The sequence below is a fragment of the Streptopelia decaocto genome (genome assembly GCF_964273445.1).
Source record: "Streptopelia decaocto genome assembly, chromosome: 14".
NCBI classification, from domain to species: Eukaryota; Metazoa; Chordata; class Aves; order Columbiformes; family Columbidae; genus Streptopelia; species Streptopelia decaocto.
In genome coordinates, this window is record NC_138669.1 from 13951615 (window position 1) to 13973912 (window position 22298).

General features: G+C 49.6%; 2 protein-coding genes across 3 annotated transcripts; one reads left to right on the forward strand and one right to left on the reverse strand.

Moving 5' to 3' along the window:
- Window positions 1–780: 780 nt before the first annotated feature.
- ROMO1 (reactive oxygen species modulator 1) lies at window positions 781–3265 on the reverse strand. The gene is made up of 3 exons (XM_082065534.1): window positions 3214–3265; window positions 2692–2822; window positions 781–1126 (listed from the first exon to the last, which is right to left on the reverse strand). The coding sequence occupies exons 2-3, from the start codon at window positions 2820–2822 to the stop codon at window positions 1018–1020; spliced, it is 240 nt and encodes a 79-aa protein (XP_081921660.1). The 5' UTR covers window positions 3214–3265; the 3' UTR covers window positions 781–1017.
- An 18-nt stretch (window positions 3266–3283) lies between these two features.
- On the forward strand, window positions 3284–17347 carry NFS1 (NFS1 cysteine desulfurase). Of its 2 annotated transcripts, XM_082065532.1 has the most exons (13): window positions 3284–3419; window positions 3513–3580; window positions 4811–4927; window positions 5495–5578; window positions 6218–6370; window positions 7374–7467; window positions 9369–9503; window positions 10888–11045; window positions 13072–13177; window positions 13349–13430; window positions 14782–14865; window positions 14989–15078; window positions 15695–17347. In XM_082065532.1, exons 1-13 carry the CDS (start codon window positions 3311–3313, stop codon window positions 15756–15758), a joined length of 1344 nt encoding a protein of 447 aa, XP_081921658.1. In that variant the 5' UTR covers window positions 3284–3310; the 3' UTR covers window positions 15759–17347. The 2 variants fall into 2 exon arrangements, with proteins under 2 accessions (XP_081921658.1, XP_081921657.1); XM_082065531.1 differs by having other exon boundaries at window positions 3286–3580.
- The last annotated feature ends 4951 nt before the right edge of the window (window positions 17348–22298 follow it).

Sequence of the window (22298 nt, forward strand, 5' to 3'; positions counted from 1 at the left end):
GAGGGATCCCCTGTTGTCCCTGGGACACCCTGAGCTCCTCGGACACCCGGGCTGTGGATGAGACTGTTCTAGCAGCGCCACCCCGGCCGGTGCAGCCTGTCCCGGTGCAGCCTGTCCCAGCCCTTGCCGAGGGAATGAAAATGGCCACAGCACCTTCTGATCAGGGCGGCAGCTGTGACCATCCCTGCTGTCCTGGAAGGGCTGCACAGCGCAGTGAGGGGTGAGGCTGCACCCACAGAGCTGCAGCGGCTGAGCTGTAACACAGGGACTTGCAGCACACTAAGCCTGAGCGTGAGCTTTAGGAAAGGCCTGGCTCAAGGCCTGACAAGGTTAGAGTCTGGTGTTGACATCACCCTCCTGGTTCATCACTAAATACCTTTAGCTGCCATGTGACGGGTGGTTTTCCATTCTCCAGCAGTCTGAGTGTTTCCAGTGCCATGGCTGTTCCGGGACGTGCTCCGTGCTGCTCCCACCCGTGTCCCGCACCCACCGCCTGCCAGGAAGGGGCCGGAGCTGCTGCCGTTTGCCCTCAGCTGCAGCGCTTGCCCAAGTCCTTCAGGGTCCCTCGTTCTCCGTGTGTTTACCCCATATTACCTGGAACTCAGAAACGGGGCCAGCTTCACCCTCCTGGTTTTGCAAGAGGAATTTCGATAGCTGATCTGCATTTGCCACGGAGTAACTCTCCTAAATTCAGGAACGCACAAACGCAACGGAGCATCGGCACATCAGAAATATGAGCTGCCAAGTACCCAATGGAGAAATGTGTGCGCTGTACTTAAGTCTGTGAAATAGGAACTTTAATGTGGTACAAAGGATTATTAATTCTCATTGTCATAGGAGTAAGAGATGGGAGGAAAGTAGAAATTGGGTAAAAAGCGCGTTTACAATCAGCAGAGCGAGGAGGATGGTGCTTCCCCATTTCATGACGAGCTCTCACTTCCAGATATCGAAAGACTTTATTACGGTACAGAGGAGGAAGGGCTGGCCGGGCGCTCCGGTCCCAACCCAGGCTCCAGGTTAGCAGCGGATTCCCATCCCAATAGCCATGAACGTCCCAAACGTCCCTCCGCTCTGCATCATGGTTTTGCCAACTCCACCCATCAGCTCTCGTCCTCTCATGCCGATCCTGAGACAAAGAAAGCCACAAGAATTAGACAAAAGCCGAAGCCTGACAGGTAACAGACACAGAGCAGGAAACACCTGATACAACCAGCTCCTGGCTGCCTCAGCGCCCAAATCAAACTCCTCCTCCTCCGAGTAAAGTTAAACTGACACCTCCTGCCTCCGTGGGACGGGCTGCGGTGCCGGAGCCCGGGCGGCTGCGCAGAAGCGGAGCTGTTCTCAGGGCACCAGAGCGACCGTCACTGATGGCCCACGTGTGTTCTTCCCGCAGCGGTACCCGCTGTTCCCTCCTGCCCTGTCACCAGCAGGACCAGCTTCACCTGCCAGGGCCCCAAATAACCTTAATTTGGGGAAAAAAAAATACTATTGTGTTGTCCGTGTATTTGATTTGCCGGAAAATACAAAGGGTTGAGCAGTTGTGTTACCATCGCATCTGGCTGCAGTGGCAGTATGTTTAAATACCACCAACTTAAACCATTTTGAAACTAACTTTATATTTGCCACTGACACCATTTTTTTAATATGAGAGAACCTCGAAAGGCCTGGGGGTGTCCAGAGGCATTTCTGTTCTGCAGTTCCCAGTTACCTGAGGTTAGATTGACACAAAAAGAATTGTTCCTTCTCTTGTATATTCTGCTTGTAAGCACGGCAGCGACTGTAGGGTCACTGCTCTTTAGTTTTAAAGCATGGAGATTTTCCCTCAAAAATGGTTCAGCAGAAGTAACGTGGCTGTGTCAGTCAAGTACAACACAACCACCCTTACTGCTTCTTCCAAATAACCCCAAGCTGTATTTTCTGCTAACATGGAACTGCTTACAAACACTCTCCAGGATCTGAGAGACACCAGAAAACCTTTTAAACTCTGTCAAAATTAGGCTTTGTGCCTTTTCCTCCTGTTAGGCTCACTACTAAATCGCCGCCCACATTCAATCACAGATTAAAAAACATCAAGCAGAAAGAGTCCCACAAAATACAAAAGAGTAATTCAGTAATTCCTTGTGTGCCAAAACCCGTCGCTGAGCAGCGCGAGCGCTGACTCGGAGCAGCTGAGCGTTGTTTGTTCCTGCGCCGGGGAGCGCTGGGGGAGGCGGAACGTTGTCCCTCTCCGGTTCACAACGACCGCGCCAGCGCCGGCCGCGGCTCTGCCGACACTGTCGCCACTAAAGCCTCGGGGTCAGGACACCTTTGCCTCCGTGTGGGGCGATGACACATCCAAACCCACCGCGATGCGGGTACCCGGGGGCAGGCAGAGCCCGCCGGGAAGCGCCAGCGCCGCACAGGGCTGCTCGTGTGCCGCACAGACAGCACAGACAGCACAGACAGCACAGACAGCACAGACAGCTCCCCGCGCAGCTCCCGCAGCGCCCGGCGCAGCCGCCCCCGCGAGCGGCAGGAAAAGCTGCGGAGCCGCGGCCCCGTGCGCGCTGCCCGGAGCTGATCCCGTCAGCCCTTCCCTCTGCGGCCGGCGGTGAGTTGGGAGCCCAGAGCAGACCCGCAGCCTCCCCGAGCGCAGCGTTTCTGTCCGGCTGCCGCGCCGTGCCCTGTTCCCGGAGACAGCTCCCGGCCCACCTGAGGCAGGAGAAGGTGCCGAACAGCGCCCCGGCCGCCATCCCCACCGCGAAGCCCATCATGAAGCCCATCTTCACTCTGTCGAAGCAGCTGGGCTGCGACTGCCCGTACGGCCCCACGGTCACCGGCATCTGGAGGAGAGAGCACAGAACGCGCACGGACTCACCGCGGTGCCCACGCGGGACCCGCGCGGCCGGAGCCGCCCGGGGGCACAGCCGGAGGATCCGCGGCTTTCGGGGCCGTGTCCGGCCCGTCAGGGAGGAGCAGCGGGAGGGACCGGGGACGGGCCCGTTCGGCCCCGTGAGCGCCGCTGCGTCCCCCGAGCTGCTTCTGGACCCCGAGCAACGCGGCGCACGGCGGCACCGGGTGACGGGCCCGTCCCCCCGGGCTGCCACCGGCCCGGCGGCCCCGAACGGCCCCGCGGGGCTCCCGGGGGGAGCGGCCCGGCCCCGCCCCGCCCCGCCGCCCAGGCCCCGCCGCCCGCGGCTCCTCCGCGCCCCGGCCGCCCCGCCCGGCCCGCACCTCGCTCCGCCGCCGCTGCCCGCTCCGCTCTCCGCTTCCGGCGCGCACCGTGACGCAGCCGGAAGCGGCGGCCCCGCCCCGTTCCCAGCCCGCGGCCATGCTGTTGTGGCGTCGCCTGGCGGCCCCGCGGCTCCTCCCCGCCCCCCGGCGGCTCTCGACGGCGCGACCGGAACCGGCCCCGGGACAGGGAGCGGGGCCCGCAGCGGGTAAGGCCGCGGGGGGAGCGGAGCCGCTGCCCGGGCAGGCTCGGCCGGTGCCGCGGGCCCTGACAGCGGCTCGTTCCTCCCTCCTCCCCGCAGGGCCCAGCGGCGATGGCGGCGGCGCCCTCCGGCCGCTCTACATGGACGTCCAGGCCACCACCCCGCTGGTAAGGGCTGCGCTGGGCCGGCCGCTCCCCGCGCTCCTGCCGCCCCCCGGCCCGCGGGCCCCGCAGGGGACGGTGCAGCGGCAAGGGCAGAAATGAAGTTCGTTTCGGCCTTTTTCTGCGGGGCGCTCGCGTGTTCCCGGGCCCGGGCTCCCCCCGCGCTGCGGGGGCGGCGGCGCTTGAGCCACAAAAACAAACCGCAACAAACCCCGTTCCCGCACACGGCGGGTCCGGTGACCCTCGGTCGGCTCCTCCGCCCCGTCCCGCCGCTCCCGGGCCCGGGGACAGCGGCACCAGCGCCTGCGGGCTGGGTGTCGCCTTGAGAGGCAGCAAGAAATTTATTTGACCAAAACGAATTGCCGTTTTTCCTGGCTTTTTAGGACATTGTATTTTTCTGCTCGGAAAACCCCATTTTTCTGTGATTGCCTTGATGCACATCGGGGTTTCATGCAGGGGCACAAAACATAATTTCCAGATACTCGTGTTGGTCGGAGGTGACGTCTGTGACGTGCAGTGACCTCCAGTTTTCAAGATCTGGCCCGAGCTGAACCCAGACGCTGCAGAACTGCTGCTGATCCCGGGCACGGGGACGGGGCAGCAGGGACGGAATCCCAGAGTGTCAGGGGTTGAAGGGCCCTGGAAAGCTCATCCAGTGCAATCCCCCCATGGAGCAGGAGCACCCAGATGAGGTTACACAGGAAGGTGTCCAGGCGGGTTGGAATGTCTGCACAGAAGGAGACTCCACAACCCCCCTGGGCAGCCTGGCCCAGGCTCTGCCACCCTCACCCCGAACAAGTTTCTTCTCATATTTAAGTGGAACCTCCTGTGTTCCAGTTTGCACCCATTGCCCCTTGTCCTGTCACTGGTTGTCACTGAGAAGAGCCTGGCTCTCTGTCCTCCTGACACTCACCGTTTATATATCTGTAAACATTAATGAGGTCACCCCTCAGTGTCCTCTTGTCCAGCTCCAGAGCCCCAGCTCCCTCAGCCTTTCCTCACACGGGAGATGCTCCACTCCCTGCAGCATCTTGGTGGCTGCGCTGGACTCTCTGCAGCAGTTCCCTGTCCTGCTGGAACTGAGGGGCCACAACTGGACACAATATTCCAGGTGTGGTCTCCCCAGGGCAGAGCAGAGGGGCAGGAGAACCTCTCTGACCTACTGACCACCCCCCTTCTAATACACGGACAGAGATGCTTTTCCTCCGTTTCTGAGCTGGCGTTTGTGTCCCGCAGGACCCCCGGGTGCTGGACAGCATGCTGCCCTACCTGACCGCCTACTACGGCAACCCCCACTCCCGCACCCACGCCTACGGCTGGGAGAGCGAGGCCGCCATGGAGAAGGCGAGAAGGGTGAGATGTTGGCACCCGCACTCCAGTGTTGAAAGAAAATAAAAATAAAACTGTTGTTGTTAATTAGCTCTTTGTGGGCTGGCTTTAGCAGCTCCGCCGTTCCTTAGCTCTACTTTAGTAGATTTATTGCAAGAAAAAATAGAGAGATAAGAGCAGCTGAAATGGCAGAAACCAATGCTTTAGGGAAAGGTGCCTCAGGATTTTTGATTTCCTGAGGTCACAGCTGTGCTGCTGCAGTAAATGGGCTAACTTCATATTTTATTGTTTTCCTAGGATTAGGTGTGGGTCTTTGTTGTTTTTTTGGAAGCAATATTTACTGGGTTTTTCTCTATTTAACTTTTTTGTTCTTTTATGACAAGCCCGTGCTCAATACCACGACTGCTAATGACTGTGGATTCCTTATGCATTTTCTATTAAGGCAGAAAATGTACATGACTTCATTAGATACCAGCTGTAACCCTCTCAAGGCTGAAGGGGGCATTCTTAAAATCATTTTGCATGTGTTTTGCTTTGGTGCGTTCCTTGTGTTTTATCTCAGCAAATCAAATTCGTATTTCTTTAAAACAGCAAGTTGCGGATTTAATAGGAGCTGATCCAAGGGAAATTATATTTACCAGTGGTGCAACAGAGTCAAATAACATGGCACTTAAGGTAAAAGTTTTATAGTTATTCATTTTGTTAAAATGAAGCTTTTAAGCACTGTATGCATCTTTCAGTGATTTGAATGTTAATATGTTGGTGTAGTTAGGAAATATTTGCATTCCTGGACTCACTCCTTGTTTTATTCTGCTACATACATGGAGGAAATATGGGGATGGCCAGGACATGGTTTTTAGGACCAGGTTTATCTTACGTGCACCAAGTACAGTCTTCTGCTTTACATAATTAAAATCTTTACAATGAAATATAGCGGAAATGCTGATTCCGGACTGTTTTCTGACTGACTATGTTGTGTTTTAACCTTCACTATGTTCGGACTTTCACTGCATGTGACTCCATTGCAAATGGTTTTTGAAAGGACTTTCTGTTAAAAGTGTTTCGAACTTACATCACTTAACATTTTCACAGGCTTTTTGGAAAGGGAGATGCTTTGAAAAATGCGTGCTGGTGGAAATATACAGTGTGAATTACGTGTCAGTACGTTTTACATTCATGACTTTGGGGCAAACAGACGAGATTCAAATGAATTGCATTTAAATAGCAATTTCTTGTTTTCAGTTATTTTGTCTAACACTTGCTTTCTTTAGTGGTCTAACAGCACGTTTCTTGTTCATGGATTGTGCCTGACAGGGTGTTGCAAGGTTCTATAAATCCAGGAAGAAGCACATCATTACTACACAGACAGAGCACAAGTGCGTGTTGGATTCTTGCCGTTTCTTGGAGACAGAAGGTTTCCGGGTCACTTATCTACCCGTTAAAAAAAATGGACTCATAGATTTGAAGGTAGGTTGTTTACTGACAGAAAGGGAAAATGGAAGGGATTTTTGCTTCAAGTTGCTTCAAGAGGACCTTGTGTCTTCTTGATGATGAGGAAAGAATGATACAAATCGCAGGGCAGAGTGAGAGTCACGGTGGAATCTCGGTCACAGTTGGAGAAGGATTTTGTGTTCTGCCTGGTGCTCTAGGCTTCTTCTCAATCAAAACATCCATCTCTGGATGGCTGCAGAGCCGCGCAGGTGGAGCTGTTGCACACCCTGTAGAGAGCCCAGTACCCGACTGGGATGGAGCTGCTGTGATACAGGCGTTAGTGGTGAAATTCCATCACTTGAGCTACTCCAGGCGTCAGACACGGCAATGACAACACTCCCCATTGCTGTCCAGGAACTGCCCCTTCTGGGTGTCCTGCCGCAGTCCTGGGGTGCAGGAGCCGAACCGCCTTGTGTCATTGTCTGTGTCCTGTGGTAGGGGCAGCACCGCGTTCGTTTCTGGCCCCTCAGCGTGGGGCGGTGATGTGTGTGTGGTGGGGTGGAGGGCTCAGGCCTGCAGGCACACAAGTGTCACTTGTGTTCTCTGACAACTTTGCTGTCAGGCCCCTGTGCGTGACACTTCCCTGTGGAAAGCGCAGCTCCTTTAGAGCCAGCCTCACTTGGTCCGGATGTGGCTTGAGCTGTTTTGTGGGTGGTTAATTCATTAAAGAAAATAGTCCAGAGGAATGTATGGGGCAGCAAAAGCCTGTTCTGACTTGATTTAATCCAGGCAGGTGGCATAGGGCATACCGGGGGCAGGACGGGCTGAAATGCAAGTGATCACGTTCCTCATCCTGCAGGACGCTCCTCCTCACGTGGGTTGGTGCTCTTAGCAGGACGGTTCATCAGAACCCAGCGGGTTGTTGGCAAAGCACTAGTTAGGGGCTGGTGGGGAAGATTCGCTGGCAGACTGGAGGTGTGCACAGGAATCTTGCTTCTGCTGTTAGTCACAGCTTCTGTCTCTCTGAATATTTCACCAGGAGCTGGAGGCTGCGTTCCAGCCCGATACAAGCTTGGTTTCTGTGATGACTGTGAATAATGAAATAGGGGTAAAGCAGCCAATTCATGACATCGGTAAGTACCCCGTGGCTTCCAGAGGCCAGCTCATGTCACTCCTGCTTCATTTTACTTAATTATTTTCCTGGTTAAGGGCTACTGATGCAAAAGATTAGGGGTAGTATGCTTAAGGAATAATTAATAATGCTGTCCCAAATAAAATCTTCTTTTAAAGGGAAATGAGGACAAAATTGAGGACTTTTACAGTGAGTTTTGCAGCTATTATAGCCTTGTAGTACAGATCAGCTGCACTGTTTCTGGTTTCATTCTGAATTGCATGATGGATGAAAAAATTGCACAGAATCACTGGCCAAATTGAGTTTACATGTTGTAATGGTTTCTTGAGCACTTGTAGAGGAGAAACATGCAGAATTTGGGGTGGGAGGGGATGGTGGGCACCACACATAGACACCTTTTCCCCCCAGTATTGCCATATACAGTCATGAACAATTGGTTTGGAGGTCGAAAGGCTGCGGAAGAGCTGGGTTTCTGGAAGAGGAGGCGGGGAGAGGGGGAGCCCGGCCCTGAGCAGGGACAGGGACCTGGGGCAGGGAAGGGCAGGGCTGGAGCGGGCAGGACGAGCGGTGGCACATGCAGCTCCCCACATCCCCCGGTGATTCCTCAATAACGTTTCTTATGACAGTGACAACTCCCCCCACCCAGTCCCCTTCGTATCCAAGATGTCCTTTGATAAGATGTTCGAGTTTGCAGACAGTTTTTGGTCTCTGGCCTCTGCCCTGGCAGTTATACGACGTGGTTCTGAAGGGGATTGTTTCATCAGGCCGTGCAGGCATCTTAGCCTGTTGTGCAGCTCATTTTGCTCTTGCTTAGATGCTGCTTTTGTTTTTTTCTTGATTATCCTCAAAGCAGCACTTTCCCCAAGGCTCTTCAAGGTTATATTTCTTAACCGACAAAAAATTGACCACCAGTGAGTTGCTTATAGGCTTGAGTACTCTCTATGTTCCTACTGTGCCTATAGTGTCAAGACCGTTACTGTTCTCCTACGCTTAAATGCCAGAGATACCTGGTACCAAGCTCTGGTTCCCACAGTAAGTTCTCATAACACCTTGATAGCAGGTCTAATAGGCCAGGACTGAGGCTTTGCAGAGCCAGCCTAAGGCCCGGTTAGCGTGGGGCCTGCTGTTTGCAGTATCAGTGCGGCTCTTGCTGGGCCACAGGAGGGAAAGCTGATGCTGAACTCGTGTGGAGGAGAGGTCTCGGTGCAGCTGTGCTGGGTTTGGACTCTGTGGAAGATGAATTGTGAGGTTTTTGATGACAAAAATAAATAATATTTAAGTTCACTGCCCGTTATTTTGTTCCTTAGTCTATTTTAGCTCTGGATGCAAAACCACTGATTACAGGCTTGAGTGAGTTCAGGTGGGAGTAGTGAGCGTGTGTGAGGACTAGTGACAGCTCCGAGGACGTGTTTGAAGCTGAGAATTGCAAAACTTGGAAAATAGAGGAAATAGCGTAAAAATACATGGCAAATATGAACTTGAAAGTTAAGCTGGCTTGTACTGGACTGATGCTGAGAAGAAAAAGAATCAAGAAAAAAGTTTTAATTTTGTTCACCTGTGGAATCATTGCTGAGGGGAAACTTTGATATCCTCTGCAGCCATTTGTACTTAAACCTGATAGGTGTGGGTTTGCAAACACTCTCACTTCTGAACATCAGAAGTCTTTTTAATTTCTCAGCTGAAGAAATTCACCGTAGTCTTACCTGCTGGCCTGCCGAAACCTGTGTCCAGCGAGGCACCAGCTACAATAACTCCTACACAAAGAAACGTGACAGCACCCATATCTTCCTTTGTCACCTCAGAACTGGCCTCTGCTATCAGCCGATGCTTTAGATTCATCATTGGAATCATAATGATTAGATGAGATAACGTGGGGTTTTTGCTTCTGTGTTTTTATTACAGGTGAGATCTGCCGCGCACGTAAGGTTTTCTTCCACACAGATGCTGCACAAGCAGTTGGTAAAATTCCGATGGATGTCAACGATATGAAAATTGATCTAATGAGCATCAGTAGCCATAAAATTTACGGGCCCAAAGGTACTTACTGAAGTGCTTGTCTAGAGAGTTGTTTCCATGCCTGCCACAAGGTATGAACTCAAACCTGTCTGTCCTAGTGACTGTTACTTAAACTGTCGAAAACTATTCCAGCACTGGCACTGGACTGACCTTGGGGTAGTTAAGGCACGACTGCCAGACTTAGCGCTGCGCTGAGTGGATCCGCAGAGCTGCTGGGCTCTGAGGTGCCTTCACAGCATCTTCTGATGGTGCCGGCGTGAGGAGCGGTGGCGTTTCAGGAGCCATCTGCTTGGTGTGAAGCAGTGTTGATGCTGAAACGGTTGAAATGAAGTTGCAGGATTACAAGGCAGAGTTTAGACCCAAGGGTAATGTGGAACGAGGAGATCGAAAGGGAGCTGGAAAGTTTAAATTCTTAGTGATTTTGGTTGTCTTCTGCTTCCAATGGCTTCATACCCCCCAGCCCCATTTGTGAATCTTCTTTGCAGAATGGGGTTTAAAATCTGGCTGTAGGTTTTCTAGTTGATGCCCAAATAGTAAAAGTTCATCTGTTATCACTGTTACGGTCTACTTGGTAGACAGACAGACAGAAATCAGGTTTGCTGTATTCTATGTGCTATTCAGAAACAACGAGCAAAATTGTATTTTCCAATGTGTTGTCTTTCTGTACGAGCTCTCCTGAGAGCTGAAGATCTGTCTCTGGACAAGGACTGAGGTTTCAACCAATAACTTAGGGCAGGTGACGGACATAAAATTTCACAGCTTATTATGACCAGAAGTTGCCACCATCCTCCCTGTGGTGAGCGTCACCCGGTAGGTGTGCCAAGGCACGTGGAGACATGGAAATCGGGTTTCTAGGTGAGGAGACAAGAGAGTGAAACTGGCTGGCTGTCAAAACAGGCTCATCTAATCTGCCCATTGCAAATTGGTGCCACTGAGGAGTTTCACTAATGAGAAGAAAGGGAGAGGACTCCTGAGAGCAGTGCTGGCCTGGTAGTCCCGGGAAAGGAGCTCTAGAGCTTTCAGTTGCCAGTCAGTAATGGGACATCAGTGAATGAAATATTTGCACCGAAAAATTTCTGTGCAAAGGGATGAACTTCAGCTGTGCACAGAATTGTGAGCAGGGGGGAAGTGCTGAGTCCTTAAGTGACTGAAGCGCACAGGGAGGAACTGAACTTCTCCTGGGGCTGAAGCTCTGGGAGCCTGAATGAAGAGGAACATGAACAGCGGGAAGAAACACCATTTCCTAGAGAGTATTGTGCGTCTGTGTGTGTTCGCTACATTTTTCTCCAGTGAGGTGTCCAAATATGTGTTTGCTGTGGAAATAAGGAATGTTTCCAAACCCTGAAGTGCCTTTTCATGCTTTCAGGACTGGGTGTGTACTAAACCAGCTTTCCTTGTTTTCCAGGGGTCGGTGCCATCTACGTTCGCCGCCGGCCGCGCGTGCGGCTGGAGCCCCTGCAGAGCGGGGGGGGCCAGGAGAGGGGCCTGCGCTCGGGGACGGTGCCCACTCCCCTAGTGGTGGGCCTGGGGGCAGCCTGTGAAGTGGCACAGCAAGAGATGGAGGTACGGGGGAGAAAGCTTTTGTCCTGGATTCCAGAAAATAATATAACAGGGCCAGCTAAGTTCCAGATTTTGTAGGTCTTTTTGTGTCCATGGGCCTGAATTAAATTTGATTCTCATGTTGTAACATTAAGTAGATCCTTTGAGATCTTCAGGGTTGTTTTGGGGTAGTTGGAAGTTGGTTTTTGTCTTTCTGAAGTTGATTTTTTCTTGAAGTTGTGTCGCTGTTTAGTCCTGGGCCAGCAGCTACACAGCAAACCAGTTGCTCACTCACCTGTCCTTCGCTGGAAGGGAAAGAGGAAGAAAGACTTGAGAGTTGAAATAGTAACAGATTTAATAAGATAATGGTAAAAGAAGACCAATGCAGGACAATACTTAGCCACTAGAACGTGTGCTCTGAGCAATGAGCACCAGAAGGCAGACACAGCGAGCAAAGTGAGTTCAGTAAAGACGTGGAGATCAAGAGCAGGACACAGGGATGTCACAGGAATTGGGCCCTGGGCACAGGAACAGTGGCCATCGAGGAAAGAGCCGTTCCCAGCAACTTCCCAGTTAAATATGGAATGTGGGGTTTATGTTGTGGAACACTCATGTTGGCCAAGCTGAGTCAGCTGGCCTGGATCTGCTCCTCCCTGCATTATAAACCTCTGTACCTGCAAAACATGAGAAACTGAGGGACGACCGACATCAGTGAGCTCTTACATTCTTTCACGCAAAGTCCCAAACACTGGGGAGTTACTGGAAGAAAACATTAACTCTGTCCCATGGTGCTATCTTATTGTTCTCAAACTACATTCAAAACAAAGGACCGTGCTATCAACAAGCTCATGGAAAATTACCGTGATTCAGCTAAGCTAGCGCAAGTGGCTTGAATCATGGTTTCCTACAGCAGGTTTACAGTTGGCAGTTCTAGTGAAATACGGCTTTAAGTCCCATTCTGCACACATGTATTAGCAGCATCTCTGAAATAGAATAAATCATGTTTATGAAATGTATATTGAAAAATTAAGACTACCTAGTCCATTATCATACCTGTTAAATGTATGTAAATTCAAGTTCACTGTAGCTTTGCAATGAAGAATTAATTATTTTTCCTAGCTTGGACAGCAAAGTTCAGTGGTAGGTTTGGTGTGTGAGCCTCCGGTGCCGCTGCCCCTGTGAGCACTGACACATCCCTTGCCGCTGGAATGTAAAAATCCTCTCCTGTAGTGCCAGTGGGATGCATAAGCCAGACATCTGTACAGGAAGGATCACGCTGCTTCCTGGAGCCAGGCAGGGCTCCACCATCCGAGCGGGGGCTCTGGAAGCCTCATAGGGGCTGCAGAGCCTGAATTCTGCACAAGCGTCACATCTGGATTCTCCTCCTCTCCTGGCAGAGTTTTGGTGTTTCTAAACCAAGTAATATCTGCAATAGCCTTGTTTTCTACCGAAGCTTTTTCAGACGTGTAAACAGGTGTGAATTGCAGGTGGTGTGTATGGCTGTGTCTGTGTACCGGGGCTGACGCCAACCCTTACTGCTTCTTAGTGCAAATGACCTCATTTTTCAACCTAGAAAAGACACCGCACATGGGCAGTTCTCATTGTGTAGGCTTTGTGTTGTAAAAACTGAGTTCCCAGTCATTTGCGAGTCTGTGTCTTTATTAGGCGAATAAGGGGCACTTACTGTAATAGATGCCCTTTCTTGTCTTGCAAAATGTGTCATCTTCCGCATTACCTAACTTGTCTTAAAGCACAAAGAACTCGGGGCTTTGATGAAAGCCAATTTGGCAGCTTCTGTGTATAGAATTTTCTGAATGGTTTCGAATGGTTTTGAAGGTTGAACTAGCTAGGACCAAACTGGTAATTCTCTTTTAAAACAGTCTCCTGAGTAGGCAAAGTGACAGTTTTCTTTGTTTCAGATGTGTTCTCTCCCAGTCTAACCAAACCCAGCTGCTTCAGTCTGCTCGTGGCTGGTGACACAAAGCGGTTTGAGTCAGGTCAAACTCCACACTGATTTTTATCTTGGTCTCTTCTCTGGTGTCTTTGCTAGTACGACCATAAGCGAATCTCCCAACTGGCAGAACGACTGGTTACAAAAATAATGAGTGAAGTTCCTGATGTGGTTATGAATGGAGACAGAGAGCATCGTTATCCAGGTAACGAGCACAATCCTGAGCCTGTTGGAACCAGCTAGCTCCTGTGTTAATGGCCATGACTGAATAATGCGCTTTAGCCACATGTTGTGCAAATGCTGCCGTATGGGGCAGGATTTGCCCCAGATTTCGGTTGATCAAGTTCTTTTTTCTATCTGATTTGTTTGTATGTAGGATGCGTCAATTTATCTTTTGCGTATGTGGAAGGGGAGAGTCTTCTGATGGCTCTGAAAGACGTGGCTCTGTCTTCAGGAAGGTAGGTGGAATGTGTGCGAAGGATAGCAGTGTATTTTGGAGAGAAAATAGTATCTGCTAAAGGAATGACAAACTACAGATTGATCTCCTCTGTGCCCCCTATTTGCTTATTCAGTTAACGAGTCAGCCTGGCATTGATTGCATTCTAAGATGGTGTTTCTCTGAAGTGACACATTTCAAATGAAGGTTAAGTTTACTCATCCTGAAACAAAACCAAACAAAAATCCCCTAGAAATTCCTACCTGCCAGCCTTGCAGACTGGTTACCTGCCGTCTGAGTAGCCTTGGCCTGTACCTGCGGGTGACACTTTCATTGTAAAGGCTGCCAGTGTTTGAGCAGCTTCTGTCCTTCAGCAGATTTCACACGAGTGGCAGATCATAACTAGTGAGGCCGGACAAGTATTGGAGTTCAAGTAGCTCATAGTGCTGGTGTTTAATGCAGAAGCAGAAGGAAAGTTGAATACACTTTTATGAAGCTCTGACTCTATGGGAGTGACCAGTAACATTTCTGTTACTAAGGCAAACCTGATGGGTATGATGATGTTAATGGGGTGTAAAGATGCCCTCCTTCCCTCACCTTTGAGAACAAAGCAGTCAACATATCTTAATTAGCACTGTGTTGATACTGTGAACAGGAAGAACAAGTCTCATGACTGTCTCTGAGGCCGAACACTTCTGTGATTTGAAAATCTCTTCCGAGGCTCTGCTTTGTGCACCAGAGAGCTGTGAACAGCTCTGGTTTGTGCTGCATGCTGCTGCCTGTAAAAATCGAGTAACAACACGGAACCAGTTTTGCCTCCTGCTCCATGATGGAGGTTGTCTACTGAGGCCTATAACTGGATCATTTCGCTCTGGCTGGATTCCTCCGTGTGCTGTTTGTCATTGATTTGTTCTGCTGCCAAACAGCAGCTTGTGAAGTCTTTTCCTCTTGTTTAAAGTTCCTGTTGGTGTGTTACCTTCTCTGGCTAGTTCCGTCTTGGCTCCTTTTCATGGCCTTCCCTTCAACTCCCTCTCTGTCTGTATTCCCACTGCTTCTGCTTGGCACTGGGTTTATTCTTATGCGCTGTCTGTGCTCTCTCCTCTTACCTCATGCTCCTAAGTTATTACCCTCATTCCCCCTGCCGGCCTCTTCCATTCTTTTCCTCAGCAGCAGAAACCCCTCTTCTTGCTTGTGTTCACTGGGGGGTTCTAAGAGGCTGGGGAAGCTGATAGAGGTTGTTGTAAAGAATCACAGTAATATTGAATGTCTGTAAGTGACATGCTCGTTGCTGGAGGCTATTAGCAAGGTGTTACTTCAGTGTAGCATCAGACATTAACAAAAACTTGACATTTTCCTGCCTTCCCTTCCTGCAGTGCTTGCACATCAGCTTCTCTGGAGCCTTCCTATGTTTTGCGGGCAATCGGAACAGACGAAGACTTGGCTCACTCATCTATACGGTGCGTAGAGTCGTGTTCCCTAATGCTTCCAAATATTTTTCTTCTCTACCTAAAGTAGGTGCATTTGTTCTACTACTCTGTATACACATTATTCTAGTCCTTAATGGCTTTCTTTTGGTTTAGATTTGGCATTGGTCGTTTCACTACAGAGGAAGAAGTAGATTATACAGTGCAGAAGTGCATACAGCACGTGAAGAGGCTGAGGGAAATGAGGTGAGACATCTTATTGAATGAAAAGACTTCTTAGGTATCATTTGAAGAGCTGGATTTAGTTGGAATTGTTTGCTTCAGATCTCTGGTGGCGTCTCTGTGCGTAAGCAAGCGGTGTTGCCAGAGCGGCGTGATCTGAGAGTGGGCCTGGTCTTAGCAGTGACCAAGTTTTAAGGAACCAAACCTGATAACAAACCTTCTCCCAGATCGTGCCTTTGGGAAAGAACACGAGTAGGGCAAGCGTGCATGGCAGTACCTAGAAGTTTCTAAGCCAGAGGGAGTATTATTGAGTTTATGTTTCGAAAAGTTGTTTTATTTTGGTGAAATGGAAAGGCTCCTGACTCCTCTGGACAGTGTCAAATGTGAGAGCTCAGTCTCTATAGACACGGGTACTTTATGCCCGAAGTGGGAGCAGGACATGAGGTGGAGAACCTACCCTTGCATCTCATGAGTTTTGGGCTGAGGAGACAGGTGAGGACTGATCATCTGAAGCTCACTGACCTCCAGAAGGAAAGATGGGTGTCTCTTAAGTGCCTGTGTAGTTGAAGAAATTGTGTTTGGTTATTGTTGTTGATGTTGTCCTGTGCATTTTAAAAGTCCTCATTTTTCTCCTTTACAGCCCCCTCTGGGAAATGGTGCAGGATGGAATTGACCTTAAAAGCATTAAATGGACTCAGCACTGAGAAAACGTCGCTATCCGTGGACTAGATGCGAATGTGGATTAAAGTGCATTTTTTGTACATTCCTGGACAAATTATGCAGCACTTCTGGGTTTTGACACTTGCAGTTTGACTGGAAAACTACCCTTTCTGATCACAAAGAAGCCAAAAATGAAACTAGTGTTTAACCTGGAGAAAGGCAGGATGATGTAACACCCATTGCATTTATATTGACACACAGAAATTTATGCTAAAACGTAATTTATTTGGAAATGTATTTTCTGGTAAGAAAATGAGATCAGCGTGTTGCCTCTGGGCCAGTGGAATCCTGGTGAGAGTTTGTTGCTTCTCAGTGTAAAACATCGCGTGTCGCTGTTCCGTTTGCAGCACAGACTGGTTGCCAGGCTGTCTGTCCTTCTGTCTGAGACGAGCATCCTGCAGCAGCAGCTGCTCTGTCTGTCCTTCTGTCTGAGACGAGCATCCTGCAGCAGCAGCTGCTTTTGTGCTGTCCAAATGGCTCGTACCACGAGAAGCACTCAGGCAGGGAGACGTTTGGCGTTTCTAGAGGAAAGGGATGCCGCAGTGTGGCTATGTGCCTTCACAGTTAGGTTCGATGTGCAGTTAAGAACATTTTTCTTAACTGAGTATTTTGGGCTCTTTTTCCTTGTTTTTCTGTTGTGTTTTTTTCAAGCATTTTTCTTTAAGTAAGGAAAGAAAACCTGAATGTCTGTGGAGGGGATATGCAGAATATGTCCACTTCAGTTTCAGCACCGTTTTAGTTGAAACATGACTGGTGTGGGCCGGGGGAGAGCAGATAAAGTGCAATGTCTTCATGCAGTCTGAGGGTTTTGTTTGGGGTTTTTTCCTCCATTTGTGGCGAGTCCTTTGCTCTTCCCGAGGTTGCCTGTGGGCCGTTGACTTCGGTCACTTCAGGGAGTCTTGCCCGGCTGTTTTGTCTGGGGAGAAGAACCTGCAGCTTCTGACTTGCATGGGAATCCCTGCCCTGCAAATGCTGGGGGAAAGTGTTAAAAAGAGTTTGAGATTAATTCATATCAATGTTTCTCTTTCTTTACTTTTTTTGATCTTTCTAAGAGGAAACAGAACCCCATCTGACAAAGTGCCTTTGTTTCAGTTGCATAAGCAGACAGCTCTCAAATTAGTTTTGCTGATTGATGGCTGCTGTAATAGCTGCTGGATTTAACGTATGCTATAGACAGGACATGCAGTTCTGGATGGTGTCTGTCTCGGGGATGAGCCATGGGAGAGCTGAAGCTGAGTCTCATATTACCAAGGCTTGTTTTGTTGTTACCAAGGACAGATTTGGTTGGAATGCAAAGCTGATCCTCACCTGTCCTGTTTGAAATTACTGGCTTTAGCGCTTTCAGTGTTGTGGGGCTGGCACCTTGTATTTCATCGCATCATTTTTAAAACGCCCATATGCATAAATAGGTTTTAGAGGCGTTGTATGTGCTGTGTTTTATCCTCGGGTCATACATGTTTTCTAGATTAAGCATGCAATAACACTTCCCAGCATGTTTTAGAACTATACGTTTATGGAATTGTTCTTTGTGTTTCATGGATGATGAAAAAATATAAATAAGTCTTAAACTCGAGTACTTCCAGTCTTTTTGGATCCACTTTTCCAGCAGAACTCTGCAGCACAATCAGTAAGTCGCTAAATTGGAGAACAGAGAGAAATTCCTGAGTTTTCCATGAACACTATTAGAAGCTCTTGCTGTCATCAAGTCAACATTTGAGTTTTGATGAGTCATTCTTCTCAATCTCAGTGCCCGATCTCAGCTAATTATTAAAAAAAAAAAAATCTAATAGCTTAAATTGTAATTATTTTTAGGAAAGGGAGCCCCAGATTTTGAAGATGTGGAGCATTTTTATGTGCTAAGATTTAAAGTATAAGTTCTACATATGAAAGTTTGGGAAACACACTGTTAAATGTTTGTTTGAAAATGTTTGTAGGACAAGATGAGGAAAAATGTATAGTGGAGATTCCCCATGACAGAAAGAAGTAATGCCAAGGATGAACGTCTAGTTGTACACCACTGAATGCAGTTAAGGCTTTTTGTGGGGGGAAAGAAGGAAAATATTTACAAATGGAACTGCCATTAACTCAGAAGTGAGGGAGCTGTGGGGTTTTGTGGTTTTTTTTTGGTGATGGAGCCATTTGCAAGGAATTACTAATATAAGGTGAGGCTACCAGGATGGTGAGGATTTAGTGTCACCATTTTGCAAGTGTCATAAAAATTGAACCAGTGTGACAAACGGGAATAAAATAAACTTTCAGTAGTGCAAGATCACACAGAATCCCAGAATGTCAGGGATTGGAAGGGCCCTGGAAAGCTCATCCAGGGCAATCCCCCCATGGAGCAGGAACACCCAGATGAGGTTACACAGGAAGGTGTCCAGGCGGGTTGGAATGTCTGCACAGAAGGAGACTCCACAACCTCCCTGGGCAGCCTGTTCCAGTGTTCTGATACCCTTACTGAGAAGAAGTTTCTTCTCAAATTTAAGTGGAACCTTTTGTGTTCCAATTTGCACCCATTACCCCTTGTCCTGTCACTGGTTGTCACCGAGAAGAGCCTGGCTCCATCCTCCTGACACTCCCCCTTTCCATATTGATCCCCATGAATGAGTCCCCCCTCAGTCTCCTCTTGTCCAGCTCCAGAGCCCCAGCTCCCTCAGCCTTTCCTCACACGGGAGATGCTCCACTCCCTGCAGCATCTTGGTGGCTGCGCTGGACTCTCTCCAGCAGTTCCCTGTCCTGCTGGAACTGAGGGGCCACAACTGGACACAATATTCCAGGTGCGGTCTCACCAGGGCAGAGCAGAGGGGCAGGAGAAATGGACAAGCTGAGTGCTTGGGAGAACCGAGCATTCTGACAGCTGATGTTCCTCATGTCTGTCTGAAACAGATTAATAAAAAAAGGCTGGTAGAAGATGCTCTTATAAGAAGAAAAACTTATACTAATGAGCAATCAAAGTGGTTTTGTGCTGAGTAGGTGTAGTAGAACTGCTGGAGAGGGTCCAGCGTAGGGCAACGAAGATGATTAAGGGAGTGGAGCACCTCCCTTATGAAGAAAGGCTGAGGGAGCTGGGTCTCTTTAGTTTGGAGAAGAGGAGACTAAGGGGGGACCTTATTAATGTTTATAAATATATAAAGGGTGAGTGCCATGGGGATGGAGCCAGGCTCTTCTCGGTGGCAAACAATGATAGGACAAGGGGTAATGGGATCAAGCTGGAACACAAGAGGTTCCACTTAAATTTGAGAAGAAACTTCTTCTCAGTGAGGGTGACAGAGCACTGGAACAGGCTGCCCAGGGAAGTTGTGGAGTCTCCTTCTCTGGAGACATTCCAACCCGGCTGGACATGTTCCTGTGCGACCTCACCTAGGTGTTCCTGCTCCAGCAGGGGGATTGGACTAGATGATCTTTTGAGGTCCCTTCCAATCCCAAACATACTGTGATACTGTGAAATAAGGTGTTGAATTTAGCAGTTATACATGATCAACGGGCACATCAGGTGATGGCAGATTTTAAGTACAGGTGGAAATGATCTGGAAACAACTAAGACTTGCAGTTGACACATAGTAATCAGAAAGGAAAATATAAAGTAGTATGAATCATTCACTAAAGTGGGTTCAGTCACGCCAAGCACACCCTTGTACAGATGCAGCCCCAGGCTCTGGCTGTGTTCACGGAATGGTGTCTGGGGGGCTGGAGAAGCGAGGGGCCTGGGATTTGGGGTGATGTTTCCAGACTAACGGTGTAGCAAAAGTATAAGGCAAGGAGGAAGAAATTTTTGTTTCAGATGTGGAGCTGGTTTCCTCAAGCTTTACTTTAATATGTCCTGTGTACATTTTTTTCCCCTAGTTCGCACCCAGTGCCCTGCTTCAGTTTTGGTTTAGGTGGAGGAGACAGATGAATTAGCTCTGTCTCAGTAGTTTCCTATTACCTAATAAAGACAAATCTCATTCTTTTCTAACATCATTTTTCTGGGCCTGCCTTCCACCACATGCATGATGTTACAGGGGAGCATACTGGACATCGTTACCGATGATCTCTGTCCTTTAACCTCCTGCCTTCTGGTGCTTTGCTTTCCAGAGACACTTTTCCCCTGCTATTGGTACCTGTGCATCATGCTGCCACCTCCTCCTTGGTACCCTTGGTCACTAGGCGTGCTCCTAATGCTAGTCCTGGATTTTGCTCCCTCTCATTTACAAACAGTTCTGCTTCTGTTAATCTTGAGTGAACTAAATATTCCCATGAAAATGTGGGTATTGCTGAGAAGGCACTTGGAGACCTGTGGAGGTGATCTGTGTCACAGGTGGCTGTTCCAGACTTTGCTCCAGTTGAGCTGCGGCACAGACCAGGACACCTGAGGTGTGAGGCCACAGGCTGGTCTGCAGCAGCTGCCCAGAGCATCAGGACTTGCTCTCCAGGGCACCTCTGTGCAGTCAGTACAGACACAGTCCACAGCCCTGCTGAGGATGCTGTAGTTTGGTCCTTTTTTGCTGGTCCACACAGTAAATGTCACAAGTCTCTCCAGCAAATGTTATTTTAGCAACAAAAAGCTTTGTGTGTGGCTCGGTGTGGTGACTCATCACATTGCACAAAGCTGAAAAGTCTTAGTTTTATTCTGACCTGGCGTATGGGAGTATAGCGGAAGATTGGCGAGGAGGTTGGTTAAATGTAAATACGCTCAAGTGACTTGCAGCTGTCTGTAGAAAAAGCACATACATCACACTAATTGTTTTACTGACCTCGTGTGCTTGATGAGCAGAACCTCTGTGTTAGATAACATAGGCCTGTGAGGAACTCCAGACAACTTATCACTGTGTCTGAGATCCCTGCTTTGCTGTGAGAAAGAGCGAGAGGCTGCGCCTGCCTGAAGCCTTGAAATACAGGCAAGCTCAGCAGGCCCAGCGCTCTCCTACCAGGGCTGAACTGACCAGCGCCTGCGTCCCCGCTGGTGTCACCTCTGCCTGGGAGCTCAGGGGCGACTTCCGAGATCCCCCGGTAGAGAGGTAGCTAAAATAAACTTGCTCTTTGCAATGCATTCGTGGCCTCTGGCTCTTCTTACGACATGCCTGTGTATGTGCACACACCTGGGCTGCTCCAGTGCTGCCATTTGTTCCCCCAGGCCTGGTGACCCCACCGCCTGCCCGCTGTGTCGAGGGTGTGCTGGCAGCGACCCTGCCTGGCGTCACCCACGCTGTCACCTGTCAGAAGGTGAATTACCGAGTACCGCCCACAGCGATCGAGGAGTGATGTGTAAGCAGATGACACACCTAGCAAGACAAAAAGGAGGTGTTAGCTTGACAGAAGTGATACATTTTCAGGGCAGCCGTTATCTGTAAGTTCCAAATAGAGTACAAAATCTGTAAAACCAGGGATAACAGGGAGAAGATAAACACATGTGGGATCTTTATTGGGAGGGATGAGGGTGGTAAAGGAGGAAAAACTGTGAGTAGAAAGAGGGGACAGACAGGGGAACAGGTCACGGGGCTGATCAGCCACAGGGCTGATCCCTTTGCCTCAGGACAACACACCTATCACATGTTTTGCCCCTGTTTTCTGTTAAGTGGTGAAAAATAACTACATTAACCTCCCCTACGTCGACCTCCCAAATTTGCTGGAAAAGTGTTTGCCATGTGAGGTGATGATTTATTTTCATTTGTCTCTTGCAGCAGACTGCAGGGTTTTGTCACTGAAACGGGCGCTGCTGCGGTCCCTGTGGGGCTGAGGCGCAGTGACAGCGGCTCCTGGGAGCTCTGGGCTGTCCCTCAGCTCAGCCGCTGTGCGGTGGTTTGTATAGCAGGTGTATTTAGCCAAGCAAGTGACAAATACAGCATGGGGCAGCTCCACTCGAAAGGGAACTGACCCAGGGTAATCTGGCTTTAATTCTGCAACCTGGCCCTGACTAAGAATCCCAGAATGTCAGGGGTTGAAGGGCCCTGGAAAGCTCATCCAGTGCAATCCCCCCATGGAGCAGGAACACCCAGATGAGGTTACACAGGAAGGTGTCCAGGCGGGTTGGAATGTCTGCACAGAAGGAGACTCCACAACCCCCCTGGGCAGCCTGGGCCAGGCTCTGCCACCCTCACCATGAAGAAGTTTCTTCTCATCTTTAAATAAAATAAAACCTCTTGCGTTCCAGTTTGCACCCATTGTCCTGTCATTGGTTGTCACTGAAAAGAGCCTGGCTCCATCCTCCTGACACTGACCCTTTACGTATTTATAACCATTAATGGGGTCGCCCCTCAGTCTTCTGAAGTCAGGAAACATCCACTCTCCTCAGGGTTCTCTGGTTTGCTCGAAGTTCGATGCCTCCTTTCGAGTCCCCATTCCTCAGCAAAACCCCTCAGTGACACCACCAGTGATTTCCAGAAGATGTGTTACACTATCCCTGTGTTACTGCTGTACCAGAGGCAGCTGTTCGAATCTTACACTGCGGGTCCGGCAGTGTCCTCTCCGAGCCTGCCGGCCGGGGTGTCCCTCAGGTGCTGTGGGGACAGCGAGCGACACCTTCCTACAGCAACTCCCGCCGCCCC

Coding starts and splice junctions, on each gene's coding strand:
- ROMO1 (XM_082065534.1), bottom strand. CDS start 2,822: ATGCCGGTGACCGTGGGGCCGTACGGGCAGTCGCAGCCCAGCTGCTTC. Junction 1,127..2,691: donor GGCACCTTCTCCTGCCTCAG/GTGGGCCGGGAG, acceptor TCTTTGTCTCAG/GATCGGCATGAGAGGACGAG.
- NFS1 (XM_082065531.1), top strand. CDS start 3,311: ATGCTGTTGTGGCGTCGCCTGGCGGCCCCGCGGCTCCTCCCCGCCCCC. Junction 6,371..7,373: donor ATGGACTCATAGATTTGAAG/GTAGGTTGTTTA, acceptor ATATTTCACCAG/GAGCTGGAGGCTGCGTTCCA. Junction 9,504..10,887: donor TAAAATTTACGGGCCCAAAG/GTACTTACTGAA, acceptor CTTGTTTTCCAG/GGGTCGGTGCCATCTACGTT.